This window comes from Lacerta agilis, chromosome 11 (genome assembly GCF_009819535.1).
Source record: "Lacerta agilis isolate rLacAgi1 chromosome 11, rLacAgi1.pri, whole genome shotgun sequence".
In the NCBI taxonomy this organism is placed as follows: domain Eukaryota; kingdom Metazoa; phylum Chordata; class Lepidosauria; order Squamata; family Lacertidae; genus Lacerta; species Lacerta agilis.
Genome location: NC_046322.1, coordinates 424,817 through 437,146, shown reverse-complemented (window position 1 = coordinate 437,146; position 12,330 = coordinate 424,817). Strand labels below are relative to the sequence as shown.

Sequence of the window (12,330 nt, the reverse complement as noted above, 5' to 3'; positions counted from 1 at the left end):
TTCTCTCTGGAGGGGTCCTCAGGAACCGCACGTCTGCATAGGTCACACCCTGATGGCAAAGGGAGATGCCTAGCTGGCTGGGAGCTCCTGGGCTGTCTTCAAAAAAGATGAAATTGATGGTAAGCGAAAGAAACTGGAATCTGATAAGGTCTGTCAAGCAACCGCAAGCACTAGACTTCCTCCAGCACATGGTGTCTCCTCTATTTGGCATGCAAAGTCAAAGTCTCCTCTCTCTGTTCCTCCCTCTCCCTGCAAGGTGGATGCAGGCCCCCTCGGTGCATCAGAGCGTTGCAGAGAATGTGAGGCTTCCTCTTTCTCAGCTGCTTCCTTCCCCAACTTGGTTGCATTTGTTGGTGGCCATGGCTGCTTTGGTACACAACAATATTTCAAACCTTGGGCATCTGTCAGGGGTGCTTTAGGTGCGATTCCTGGGCTGGGCTACGGTTCTTGGGGTCCCTTCCAATTCTGAAATTCTATGTTTCCTATGATAGTAGCTATATGGTACAGTGGTGCCTCGCAAGACGAAATTAATTCGTTCCGCGAGTGCTGTCATATAGCGAAAATTTCGTCTTGCGAAGCACGGACGGAGGAAGCACGGCTTTACGAGGGGAAAAAACCAAAAAAAGCAAAATGTTTTCATTTTGCGAGTCGCGCCCATAGGGAAATTCGTCTTGCGAAGCACCCTTTTGTTAGCGAATGCCTTTCGTCTAGCGAGTTTTTCGTCTAGCGAGGCATTCGTCTTGCGAGGTACCACTGTATTATTATTAATTCAACTTATTAGTTGTCAAAGGAACTTAAAAAATTGAATGCAACATGTGGCATGATTTTTTTTTTTAATAACCAAAATGGTTATGCCTGCAGTCCATCCCCCATCAAAGGCTTGAGCCAGTGTGGTGTAGTGGTTAAGAGCGGTAGACTCGTAATCTGGGGAACCGGGTTCGCGTCTCCGCTCCTCCACATGCAGCTGTTGGGTGACCTTGGGCTAGTCCCACTTCTCTGAAGTCTCTCAGCCCCACTCCCCTCACAGAGTGTTTGTTGTGGGGGAGTGAAATATGCTCAGAGTCAAGTGTGAATTTCATGTTCTTTATTCAGCTCATAGTAGCAATGAATGAATCTTTCCCCAAAACGTCTGCTATATATACATTATTTACACAATGGGCCCCATGTGATTGCCTAATTCCAGGCTACTCCTGTAGGCCAATCAGGTTGAGGATTCACTTCCTCCAGGAGCCTAATTGGCTGCTCTTGCAGGCCAATCAGGTCGCTGATTCATTTCCACCTGGAGCTGGATTGGATGGCTCCTGCGAACTAATCAGACTGCTGCATTCTGGATCCTATTGCTCTAGGATTCAGCTCAGTACATAACAGGGAGGAAGGGAAAGGAGAATGTTAGCCGCTTTGAGACTCCTTCGGGTAGTGATAAAGCGGGATATCAAATCTAAACTCTTCTTCTTATGGAATGGATGTCTCTCTCCCCCCCCCCCCGGACATTTAGTCCCCTGCAAGCACTAGGGTAGGGAAATGTTGTTACCTTCCCCCTCAGGGGTTTGTTTTCCTTCCCTTTGTTACTTTCTCTCATTCCTATTCCCCCCCCCTTCCATCACGGAGCCCAAGGCAATGCAGATGTGGTTCCCTGGCAGGCGCTGCCAGAAACAAATCTGAAGATAAGAAGAGCCTGCAGCTGGATCAGGCCAGCGCCCCATCCTGGCCAGCATCCTGCCCCCCAGTGGCCAACCAGATGCCTCTTATGGGAAATCCACAAGCAGGAGTCGAGCACATTTCCCCTTCCTATGGCTTCCAGCAACTGGGATATGGAAGCGCTGCTGCCCCCGGTTGTGACCATTGTGGCTGGGAGCCATGGACGGAGCCCTCTCCCCCTCCACGGATTTGTCTCGTCCTCTTCTAAAGCCATCTCTGCCTCCTGGGGGTTCGGGAGTTGAACTGCGCTGCGCGAAGACGGTCTTTCTTTCTTTCGTCTGTCCTGAACCTTCCAACGTTCAGCTTCATTGGAGCTCCACCAGTCTAGTGTGAGGGCTTCCGTTTCAGAAAGGTGGCTGCCTCCTTTGCCTTCAGACACCACCCCCAGGATCAAAACACCCCCCAACCCCACCTCCAAGGGAAGATAGTGGGATCCTGATTGCAAAAACTGCCTGGCAGATAAGCGCTGGTCCTCCCCTGCCCCCAACTTTGCATCTTTGGAAACAGGAAGTTTGCTCGAGGGCTCCTTTTCCACACGCATTGAGGGCGCTTCCTCCGGAAAGGAGGGCTGCTTTCGGCTGCGCCTGACGCTCTGCAACCTTTGCTAGCTGCGCTTTCACTGAGTGCGCCAGCTGTGGTATTGTAAGTTCATATGGGGAGGAGGCAGAGGTCTAATTGTTACCGTACATTGCTGTGCCCAGAAGTGGAAGGAAGAGGAAGTGCCAACCAAAGAAGGGTGGATAACCAAAATGATGGATCATTACACTGAAATGGCAAAGATGAGCGTGAAGATCAGGCACCAAGATGACAAGAATTTCAGTCAAGAGTGGAAGAAGTTCATAGACTACCTTAAAGACCACTGTAAATACAGTGCTACCTTGGTTTACAACCATAATCCAGTCCAGAGGTCCGTTCATAAACCAAAACAGGTTGTAACCCAAGGCGTGCTTTCGCCGATGGGGCCTCCAAAAAAAGTTTGTTCGTTAACCAAATAAAATGGGTTGTAATCCAAAAAGTTTACAAACAGGGACATGCACTTCCGGGTTTGATATGATAGTAATCCAACGTATGCAAACCAGACTGTTCGCAAACCAAGGTACCACTGTACTTAAAAACGTTAGCAGGATTGTTGTAACACTTATAATGTAATGTGAGTTTTAAAAAGGAGATAAAATGGACTAGAAAAGTGTAATAAGATGCAAAAAATATAATAAGGGAAAATTGGAAACGGGGGTGATCTAAGTAATCCCAGAAATGTAGAAAATGAAAATGATGTGAGTATAAGAATATTGTTTGGAAAAAAATAAAAGTTTTAAAAAATTGCTGCCTTGCTGCATTTCCCTATGCATTGTACTCTTGATCTGTGGGTGCCCCCTGCATAAGTGGTGCTCTGGGACCCAATTCATTTGTGGGGCAATGCAGTGCAAGGAGGGTGTCACTATCTAGCTGGAATCACACTGTGTCAACAAGAGTAATTGCTGGAACGAAGGTGTGTGCTGGCACCAGATATGGTTCTGGGGACTGACGAGGCCTGTGTCTCTGATGCGCTGCACAGGTGTGCGCCACTTAATGCACAGCTTCTGCTTTGGGATGGGGTTCAGCACACATGGCGACCATGACAGGGTCTCTGCTAAAGAACCCGTCCCCCCTTGACTCCAGAACATCCCAATGGGGTTTCGCCAGACCCGGCATTCTGAACCGCAGACCCGAAGGAGGACTCATGGGAGTGGTTGGGTGCAGGGATACCAAAAAAGGATGTGAAAACATTGGAGCGATCAGTTCTAGTGCTTTATTCAAGACAGCCAGGTGCAGGCCTACAGCAAATCAGCCGGGTCTCCCAGACTTTACAGGCGCAGGACGGACACAGAAGCCAGGAGGCGGCTTGTCCACACCCAAGTCAATCTGCAGGTATTCTTTTAGACACAAAGCAGCAGACATCGCTTTGGCCAGGACTTCCCATTGCTTCACCTGACCAGATGAGGTCACAGGTGCCAAATACCCCAATCCTACAGGTAGCTCATCTTTCTGGACTCAGAGCCCAGCACCCCAAGCTCACAGAAAAGGCAAAGCCAGGTAATAATAATAATAATAATAATAATAATAATAATAATAATAATAATAATAATAATAATTTCTTTATACCCCACCCATCTGGCTGGGTTTCCCAACAGAATATTAAAAACAAAGAATATCAAAGCAAATAAATATAAATATAGATGAGCTCATTGCTGCAACCACTACCAATTAATGGTGGGGCTATCTTGACTACCAAGATGGTTTGGTTCTTCAACACACTCTGGAGCCTTGTCAGAGCTGGTGCCAGGTGGGCTGCAGGGAGCAAGACAGCTGAAAAGGAGGACCCCTCCCTTCTTGCCACCCCAAGAACCTGAGGCCGAAGGAAGAGTCTGCGGCTGGATCAGGCCAGTGGCCCCTCTAGTCCAGCCTCCTGTCCTGTCCACCCAGTGGCCAGTCAGATCGATGCCCCCAAGGAGCCTCCTCTCCTCTGGTTTCCAGCAACTGCTCTTCAGACGCGCCGCTGTCTCTGGCCCGGGAGGCAGAGCACGGCCATTGTGGCTCAGAGACAGCCTCCTCCTCCAGCTCCAGGGATGCCCCAGGCCAGGTCGGTGGCCTTCTTCGCTGCCTCCCGCGGGAGCGAGTTGCGCAGTTTAGCGCTGCGCTGCGCGGAGAAGGACCCTCTCCAAGCTTCCTTCGGAGGGGGCGCAGGCGCGGCTGCCTCCGGGGGCGGCCTCGGGGTCCAGGTAGGTTGGCATGGGAGGAAAAGGGTTGGGGTCCAGGGTGGGAGAGGGGGGGCCTCCGGGGCCCTGGCAGGCAGGGGGTCCCCTGGCTGCACCCCGAAGGGGTTCCCCCTGCAAAGGGTCCAGTCGCGCTTGCTTGCTGGCAGAGGCTCGGCGGGTGCAGCCCCCCGACAGACCGGGCGGGGTCGTTGCTGCTACTGCTGTCGCCACCGCGCGCGCCTTGGTCCTGCGCAGCCTCGCCCGGCCCGGCCATGCGGAGCCCCGAGCCTCGTCGCCGCGGGCGGGGGCAGCTGCCGGCGGGCGGGCGGGCGAGGGACCGGGCGCGGCTGGGCATCCGCAGAGCCGCCGCTGGCCAGCCGGACCCCGAGCGGAGCGGCGGGTAAGGCGAGCCGGAGCCGGGAGAGGCGGGCGGCGGGCGGGGACGATCGCGCTCCCTTCCCCCCCACCGGGCGCGCGCCTTGCGCTTGGCCAGGAAGCTCAGCTGCGGTCGCGACAGGGAAGGAGGATGGGCGGACGGACGGAGCCCGGGAGCCACGCTCGCTGCAGAAGAGAGGGCCTCTGAGCATGTGCAGAGCGGTGCCCGCCAGCTGCTGCGCCCTCTGGAAAAACAAAGGGCTGCAGGAAGCGGCCTCGGGCCTTCAGCCCCTTCAGGGGCCAATAAGTGGGGCAAGGAGGCCTGGCCGGGCGTCGGGTGGGCAGAAAAGGTAGCCCTAGATAGAGTCGCAGGGGAAAATCTCCTCCGCAATTGCAGGCACCGCTCTCCATGAACTGCGATCCCCCTATGCAGCTAGGCAGGGCTTATTCCCCTGCTCGCGGGAACAGAGGAGGAAGCCGCCCCCTGGTCCATCCAGCTCAGAACGAGTCCTTCTGCATGCCAGACAGGTGCCCTTCCCTCCAGATGGAGGGGCAGATGAGGCTGGCCTTGGGCTGAGTCAGAGCCCTGGGCCATGCATGCAGCTGAGCATTATTGACACGGGCTGGCAGAGGCTCTCTTCCAGGTTTCAGACAGGGCACCTGGAGATGCCAGCAGAGACCCTCCGCACGCCAGGCAAGGGCTCCCCCTCTGAGCTGGGGCCCTACATGGGAATTGGCCATAGGGCCAGTCAGAGGCTGAGTCCAGCTGGCTCAGTATTGACACCTTGGTGGGAAACTGGGAATTGGGGCGGGGGGAGTCCAGGAGCCACATTCAGGGATGCTGAAGAGGGCGGCAGGCAGGCTGCCAGAGGAGGGAGCTGTCTGGGGTTCAGGGGCATCCGAGGCCCAAGGCAGGAGGTCTTGCAGCTGACTGGGGTCTCATAATTGCCTGCATGAGGGAGCCTGATGGTGGCAGCAAAGGGCAGCCAGGTGCACACCCCCCCCCAAGCAGAGCTCTCTGGTTTCCAGCTGACCCTGGACTGCTGCCCCACCTGGCTCCTTCCTGGTGCCCGCTCTGCCCTGCCCGCCCTGCCCGCCCTGGTCCTGTGAGCCCCTTCCTTTCATCTTCCTTGCAGGTGCCCACCCCACGGAGCCGTCCTGAATGATGCCCAGGGGCCGTGCCTGGACCCAGCAGGAGATTGCCTGCCTCCTGGCGTTCATCGGAGGCTGCCGGCAGGTGACGCTGCTGATGGCCTCCACCTCGCGCCCCAACGAGGCCCTCTGGCGAGAAATCTCCCGCCGGCTGGCCCTGGCCGGCTACAGCCGCAACGTGGCCCAGTGCCGCTCCAAGTGGAAGGCCCTCAAGCAGGCCTTCTACTCCGAGTGGGAGACCCGGAGGCAGCAGGGTGGGGGGCGACCCGCCCCACAGGCAACCCCTCACTACAAGACCATGAAGAGGATCTGGGAAGCTGCGGGGCGACCTGTCTTTGGGGAGAGGCGCCTGCCAGGTAAGGGAGCCTCCTCTACCCCCTGCCCCCCCCCAGCCAGCTTTGGGGTGGGCTTCAGGTAAGCCCTGGTCCTCTCTGCACTGCCCAGGATTTGGGGGATGTGAACAGGTACTGTGGCAAAAAGAGGTGGGTGGTGGGAGAGGAGGGCAGTTTATGATGGGAGAGGGGGGGGAGCAGCATCAGAAGCAAATCCCCTCGCCTCCCTACAGGTGCCGTTACCTAGAATCATAGAATCATAGAATCAAACATTTTATCCACAAGAATGAGGGCGAGACACTTTTTTTTTTAAAGAGGGAGACCAGAAATGCCCTGGATTTGCAAAGGATGGGGCTGTGTGGCTCAAGCCTTGAAAATTTCTCTACATACTGGCCCCATCTTAAGGTAACTGGGAATGCCAGTGCTTGGGGAATGGCTTGGCAACCCAGGGGTGCACATGGGGTGTGTGGGGCGTATGAAGGCCTAATGCTTTTCTTTTTTTAAAAATGGGGATCAACAGAAGCTGGGGGAGAGAGAGAGAGAGGGAGAGAGATGGGCAGAAGAAAAAGGCTGGAATGGATCTTCAGCTGCGACCTGCATCTGTCTCTGGAAGCTGCGGTGGGATGATTGACTCCAGCGCCCGGCAGCAAGGCAGATCCATTCCAGCCTTTTTCTTCTGCTTGCATCTATCTCTGTCTTGTGGTTCTTCCTCCATCCAAGCACCACTTGCCACCTTTGGGGGAGTGAGATCCGTGGGGATGAGGGGCTGCTTTTGTGGCATGCAAGCAGAGAGGAGGAGGGGCTATCCTGCCCTCAGCCCCCCAGATCTGCCCTGCTTCTGCTCAGCATGGCGTGGGCCTTTTTCTCTGCAAGAACAACCTCCTCTTTGGCCTTGTGGAAGTTCTTTTGCCTCTTTACCTCTTCCTTGCCCTTTTTTGTTTGCTTGTCATTCCCCCCTTTCCTTCGTTGAAATGTGTATTTTTTTAAAAAATCCCACCCTAATCAAATGTGCTGCTCGCACCTGTGCTTGTCAACTGCTGTCTTGCTTGGTTACCTGGTTTTCTCCTATTGTGTTGGACTACAGCTCCCATCAGCTCCTGGCAGCAGAGCTCTGCTGCCGCCAGCATCCTATGGCCATGCAGGCTGAGTCTGATGGGAGTTGTAGTCCAAACCAATGGGAGGACTGGGTTGCCAATGGCTGTCCTGTGAGATTTGCCTTACGAGTCCGTTTTCCTTCCAGATCTAGGGAAGCTGCCTCCCCACAAGGATAGGGACGATCCAGAGGCCAAGCCGTCTCGGTCCTTGCCACAAGGGATGGCAGGCAGCAAAGCCCAGGACCTGTGTGGTGGGAGACGGTTGACTTGCTCAGCTTCTGCGTGTCAGGCTGCTGGTAGGTGTGCAGCTGGAAGCAGGGAGGGGGAGAACACACCCAGGCATGGGCTTCTCCCAAGGCAGCAGAATCTGCTCTTCTGTTGGAGACAGTGATGGCCACCAATCTGGATGACCTTAAGAGAGGATGAGACAAACTCATGGAGGAGGAGAGGGCGATCAATGGCCACTAAGCCGTGTTGGCTCTGCTCTGCCTCCATGGTCCAAGGCTGCAATGCTTCTGAATACAGCGGTACCTTGGTTCTCAAACTTAATCTATTCCAGAAGTCCATTCCAAAACCAAAGCGTTCCAAAACCAAGGCGCGCTTTCCCATAGAAAGTCATGCAAAATGGAATGATCCGTTCCAGACTTTGAAAAACAATCCCCCCCAAACAGCAATTTAACTTGAATTTTACTATCTAACGAGACCATTGATCCATAAAATGAAAGCAATAAACGATGTACTGCAGTCACACAATCAATCAATCAATCAATCAATCAGTAGCTGAGCTGGGTTCCAGTCACACACACACAAAGAGCCAAAAAAATGCCAAATAAATAGCAAAAGCAGACAGACCTTAGCGTAACACTCAAAACGGAAGTGTGGCACTCAATCAGAAGCGTAACACTCAAAACGGAGCATGTTCGACTTCCGAAAAAAGTCTGCAAACTGGAACACTTATTTCCAGGTTTGCAGTGTTTGGGTTCCAAGGTGTTTGAGAACCAAGGTACCACTCTACCATTTGCTGGAAGGGAGAGTTGCTCTTATGCAGGGGTCCTGATTCTGGCTTTCCCAGTGGGGCAGCTGGTTGCTGAACTAGATGGGCCCCTGGCCTGATCCAGCAGGCTGCTCTTAAGGGGTTGCCTGCAGGAGTTGAATCACGAACCCTTTGCCGAATCTTGCAGATTCCCCCTCGGCCTGTGAGGGCTCCTTGAGGCCCTTGCCAGGGAGCCCGGACCGGCCAGCCTGCGCTGCAGAGAAGGACTCACCCGAGACTGCAGGAGAGGAACAGGCGGCAGCGGACGGTGGGCAGCCCTCTGGGCCAGACGGTCAAGGTGAGCGTCACTTCTTTGGATTTAGGGCTCCAAAAACAGGTGGGGCTGAAAGCACCCCGACACCACTGAACAAGTCAGAACCCTTTTGTGTTTGTCTTCTGCAACTCATTCTCCCAGAATCCCTCGACTGTGGCAAGGTGTGATTTGACGTGTGGCATTTCAACCCCATCTAGGAAGTTTACGTTGTCGTTTTTACAGATTTTGGGGTCCTGTTGGAGTGAGTGAGAAAAATGAAGAAGTCATGTACATAAACTGCCTGGGGCCCAGGTGGCCCCACCAACAACTGCTGCAGTTCCTTATTTACTTTTCATGTCTGCAGATGCTCAGCTCAGAACCTCTTCTTTCCATTTCTTCTGAGAAGAAACACACTTAGGACAAGGCAATTTGCTAGCCTTCTCTGATGTGCATTTACAAATGGCATAGGACCCCCCCCCCCAGGCTTACAAATCTGCTTCTGAAATCCACAGAAAATGTGTCCGTACTCTCCGGTGTTTTTGGAGAGGTCCCCCATGGGTGATGCTGCTGCCCTGGCCCCCTGACCCTCCTCTCTCCCCCCACAGGGCCCGGCATCGTCAGCCTCCTGCAGAGCATGCAGCAGATCCTGGTGCAGATCCTGCGCACATCACGGCAGCAGCAGCTCCTCCTGGAAAGCTTGGCCAGCGACACAGTCTCCCACCTGCACGTCATCTCGGACAACCTGGTGCAGGTGGGCGAGACTCTGCACGAGTTGCTGCTCCAGAGCCACGCGCACTCTGCCGATCCGTACGGCATCCGCACCCCTCTCCACGGAGGCCCATCCCAGCCCTGTTCCCCGGGGGCCCCATCTGCCTCTCCCCTTCTCAAGGAAGAAGCTTGGCTGCTCCCTGCCACCGGCTTCCGACCTCACGGCTTGGCCCCACCCTGAGCCACTGCTCTCTCCCAAGTTTTGATACTCCATCAGAGTTGGGCAGGGGCAGCGCGAGGGACTCCATTTGCCCCTCTGTGCCGAGAGCGGGCATTTCCCAAGGTCAGTGTTTGTATCCTTAGAGAAAAGCCTCCAGACTTTTGTAAAAATTTATTTTTTCAATAAAATTTAAAAACGAGGAAATGTATTATGCCTCTTTCCTGTGCAGAAACATCAGAAATGGAGGGCTGAGAATATCCTGGCATGTTTGGGAGGGACATGCTGGTCTTCTCTTCTCCTTGACATCCTAGCTTTCAACATGCAGGGATTTATTTGTTTATTGATTGCTTTTACTTCAGTTTTGCAAGCCTTTGCCTATAGTCTGAAGTGCTGTGACACAGGCCTATTCCACACAAGAAGCAGAACCGTTTCTGAACAGAAGCTGATTGCTGCAAAGTCCTCCGCCTTGAAGGAGATAAAAGGCAGACAGCAAGGAGGAAGCAACCCTCCGGGGAATATCTTGCCTGCCCCATTCATTTCCAGCTTGCAGCACCAACAAGCTGAGCTGACTGTTCCAGGCCGGGGGGGGGGGGTGTCCTCCTCCCCTTCCACCCAAAAAGCACCACTTTACACATTAGAAACCACAGCTGGGCGGAGGAGCTGAGATGAGTTTCTAGTTGAAATTAGTAATCCTAATGAGTAATATTAGGATTAGTTGTTGATTAGGATTAGGGTTAGGATTAGGATGTGTTGCAAATAATGCCTGTTAGTAGAATCTCAAAACTGTAGTTTGGGAAAGGACTCAAAGGCTCATTTAGTCCAACCTCTGCATTGTAGGAATTGCAGCTAAAATGCGGGAATGGCAGCTGTTCAGTGCCTCGCAGTCCCTCTCTCACATGCCCGGAGGTCGGGGGGGGGGGGGGCGCCTGAGTGGCTCCTGACAACACAGCCACCCCCCCTGCTCCCTGAAGCGCCACTATACGTATGAGGGGAGGGTGTTTTGCCTGGCCGCTGCAGAGTTTCCTGCGGGCTTTGCAGTCCTCATTCCGGCTGCTGGAACAGGCACAAAACACCCAGTGCTGGATCACATCCTCCAGGTTCAAGTCCAGTGACAAAGCCCTCCCTCTGCCTGGGATGTAGGAGAGCTGCTGCCGGTCAGAGTGGGCCGTGTTGGGCCAAGGGTGCCTGGCAGCCTTGAAGGTGGAGCCTCGTTTCTTCCTGGGGCTCCCTGTTTTTGCCAAGACGCTCTTGGCACATCCAGGCTCTGCTGGGCCTACAGAAGATTGTTTGTTTCCTTTATATCCCACCTTTCCGCCAAAAATGCTAGCAGGACTTGCTTTCTCTAGCTGGAGGTTGGTGTTGGGGAAGGAGCCTGAGGAGGACAGTGCTAGGCTCTTGGTGCGATCCGCACTCGGAGCAGCAGGAGGGCAAGCCCCCCCCCCACAATGCTGCGTTCTCCAGCTCACCACCTGGTGACCTCCGGCCTGTCTCTGCAGGCGTGCCGGGCTTCCCGCATTCTCCGCGTGGCCAGCTCCTGCTCTGGCGCACCGAGGCTGTGGACCACCATCAGATAGCGGAAGTTGCACACTCGCCACCTGGCGTTCTGCTTGGCAAAGCGGGCGCTGGACTTTGGCCGCAGCCCTGCCCGCTGAGCCAAGATGCCCACGTAGGCGTCTTCCACTGGGATGATGGGGACGCTCTCGGCCGCCCGCAGGACCCTCGCGGCTGCGTCCAGGGACAGGACATAGCCAATGCCGCTGGCGTACGGCGGGTATTCTTCCGGGGAATAGGCTTCCCTTGGCACGTACCACTTGCTGGAGGGATGCCGGATGACTTTCCGCTTCTCCCGGGCAAAGACGGATCCTGCATAGAGGCCGGTCCGGAGGGGGTTTTGCCTGGCCAGGAACTCCGGCAGCCGCTCGGTGTTGACAAAGCAGTCGTCGTCCGTCTTGAGGAGGTAGCTGGGCCGGCACCGGCTGAGGGCCCACCGCACGCCATGCAGGACCTTCAGGGTGAGGTTGCGGTAGGTGTCCAGGTAATTCCCGACCAGGACATCCCCAAAGTCCTCCTGCTCTTGCCGGATCTGCCGGGAGGCCCCCTCGCCTGGGCTCTGGCCTATCAGGAACACGACCTGCCACTGGTAAGGCGGGGGCTTCTCTCGCGCAGCCCAGGTCCGCCTGATCACCTGCCGGGAGGCTGCGTTTCCTGGGGCCGACGTCACGAGGATTAAGAGCACCTGTCCAGGCTCACAGTGTGGCTGCAGAGGCCCAAAGTCCACACCCTGGTGGGCTGAATTTCCGGCTGCGGAGTGGGTCCTCTGGGGGGGCTCCTGCCAGGCAGCAAAGAAAGGTCTGGAGGCCCAGCGCAGCTTCTGGGCACCATCAGGCAGGAGCAGGAGGCACCAGAATGGGATGGAGGAGAGGAGGAGACAGGCAGACCAGACCCTTTGAGCCCCAGGGGCGCCTCGGGGCCATGGGGAGCGGTGCATGGCAGTCCCGGCAGCCTCTGGTCACATCCTGTCGCTTGCGGCAAGGAGACACAGCTGGGCAGGAGTGCTGGCCTTTGCTCTCTCGCCTGTTGGATGCAGGCCGACCGGCCAAAGGGCAGCTGTGAGAGGGAGACAGTGGGGAGGAGATGTGCAGGGGCCGAGGCCAAGCGCCACCCGGCCTCTGACTATGGCAGCCAAGGCCAAAGGGGGATTGGAGAGCCACAGGCAGGGCGAGAGGGGGC

General features: G+C 55.3%; 2 protein-coding genes across 2 annotated transcripts; one reads left to right on the top strand and one right to left on the bottom strand.

Annotated features, from left to right (window-relative positions):
* Positions 1–4,342: 4,342 nt before the first annotated feature.
* On the top strand, positions 4,343–9,796 carry LOC117055210. Its single transcript, XM_033164619.1, has 5 exons — positions 4,343–4,457; positions 5,945–6,316; positions 7,533–7,682; positions 8,568–8,717; positions 9,278–9,796. Exons 2-5 carry the CDS (start codon positions 5,971–5,973, stop codon positions 9,619–9,621), a joined length of 990 nt encoding a protein of 329 aa, XP_033020510.1. The 5' UTR covers positions 4,343–4,457; positions 5,945–5,970; the 3' UTR covers positions 9,622–9,796.
* Positions 9,797–10,569: 773 nt separating this feature from the next.
* Positions 10,570–12,175, bottom strand: LOC117055293 (beta-1,3-galactosyltransferase 5-like). Its single transcript, XM_033164754.1, has one exon. The coding sequence runs from the start codon at positions 12,086–12,088 to the stop codon at positions 11,063–11,065; it is 1,026 nt and encodes a 341-aa protein (XP_033020645.1). The 5' UTR covers positions 12,089–12,175; the 3' UTR covers positions 10,570–11,062.
* Positions 12,176–12,330: the final 155 nt, after the last annotated feature.

Bases quoted from the DNA above. Each gene is read 5' to 3' on its own strand.
- LOC117055210 (XM_033164619.1), top strand. From the start codon at position 5,971: ATGATGCCCAGGGGCCGTGCCTGGACCCAGCAGGAGATTGCCTGCCTC. The intron at 7,683-8,567 runs GTAGGTGTGCAG...CGAATCTTGCAG, and splicing joins TTCTGCGTGTCAGGCTGCTG to ATTCCCCCTCGGCCTGTGAG. The intron at 8,718-9,277 runs GTGAGCGTCACT...CTCCCCCCACAG, and splicing joins CTCTGGGCCAGACGGTCAAG to GGCCCGGCATCGTCAGCCTC.
- LOC117055293 (XM_033164754.1), bottom strand. From the start codon at position 12,088: ATGCACCGCTCCCCATGGCCCCGAGGCGCCCCTGGGGCTCAAAGGGTC.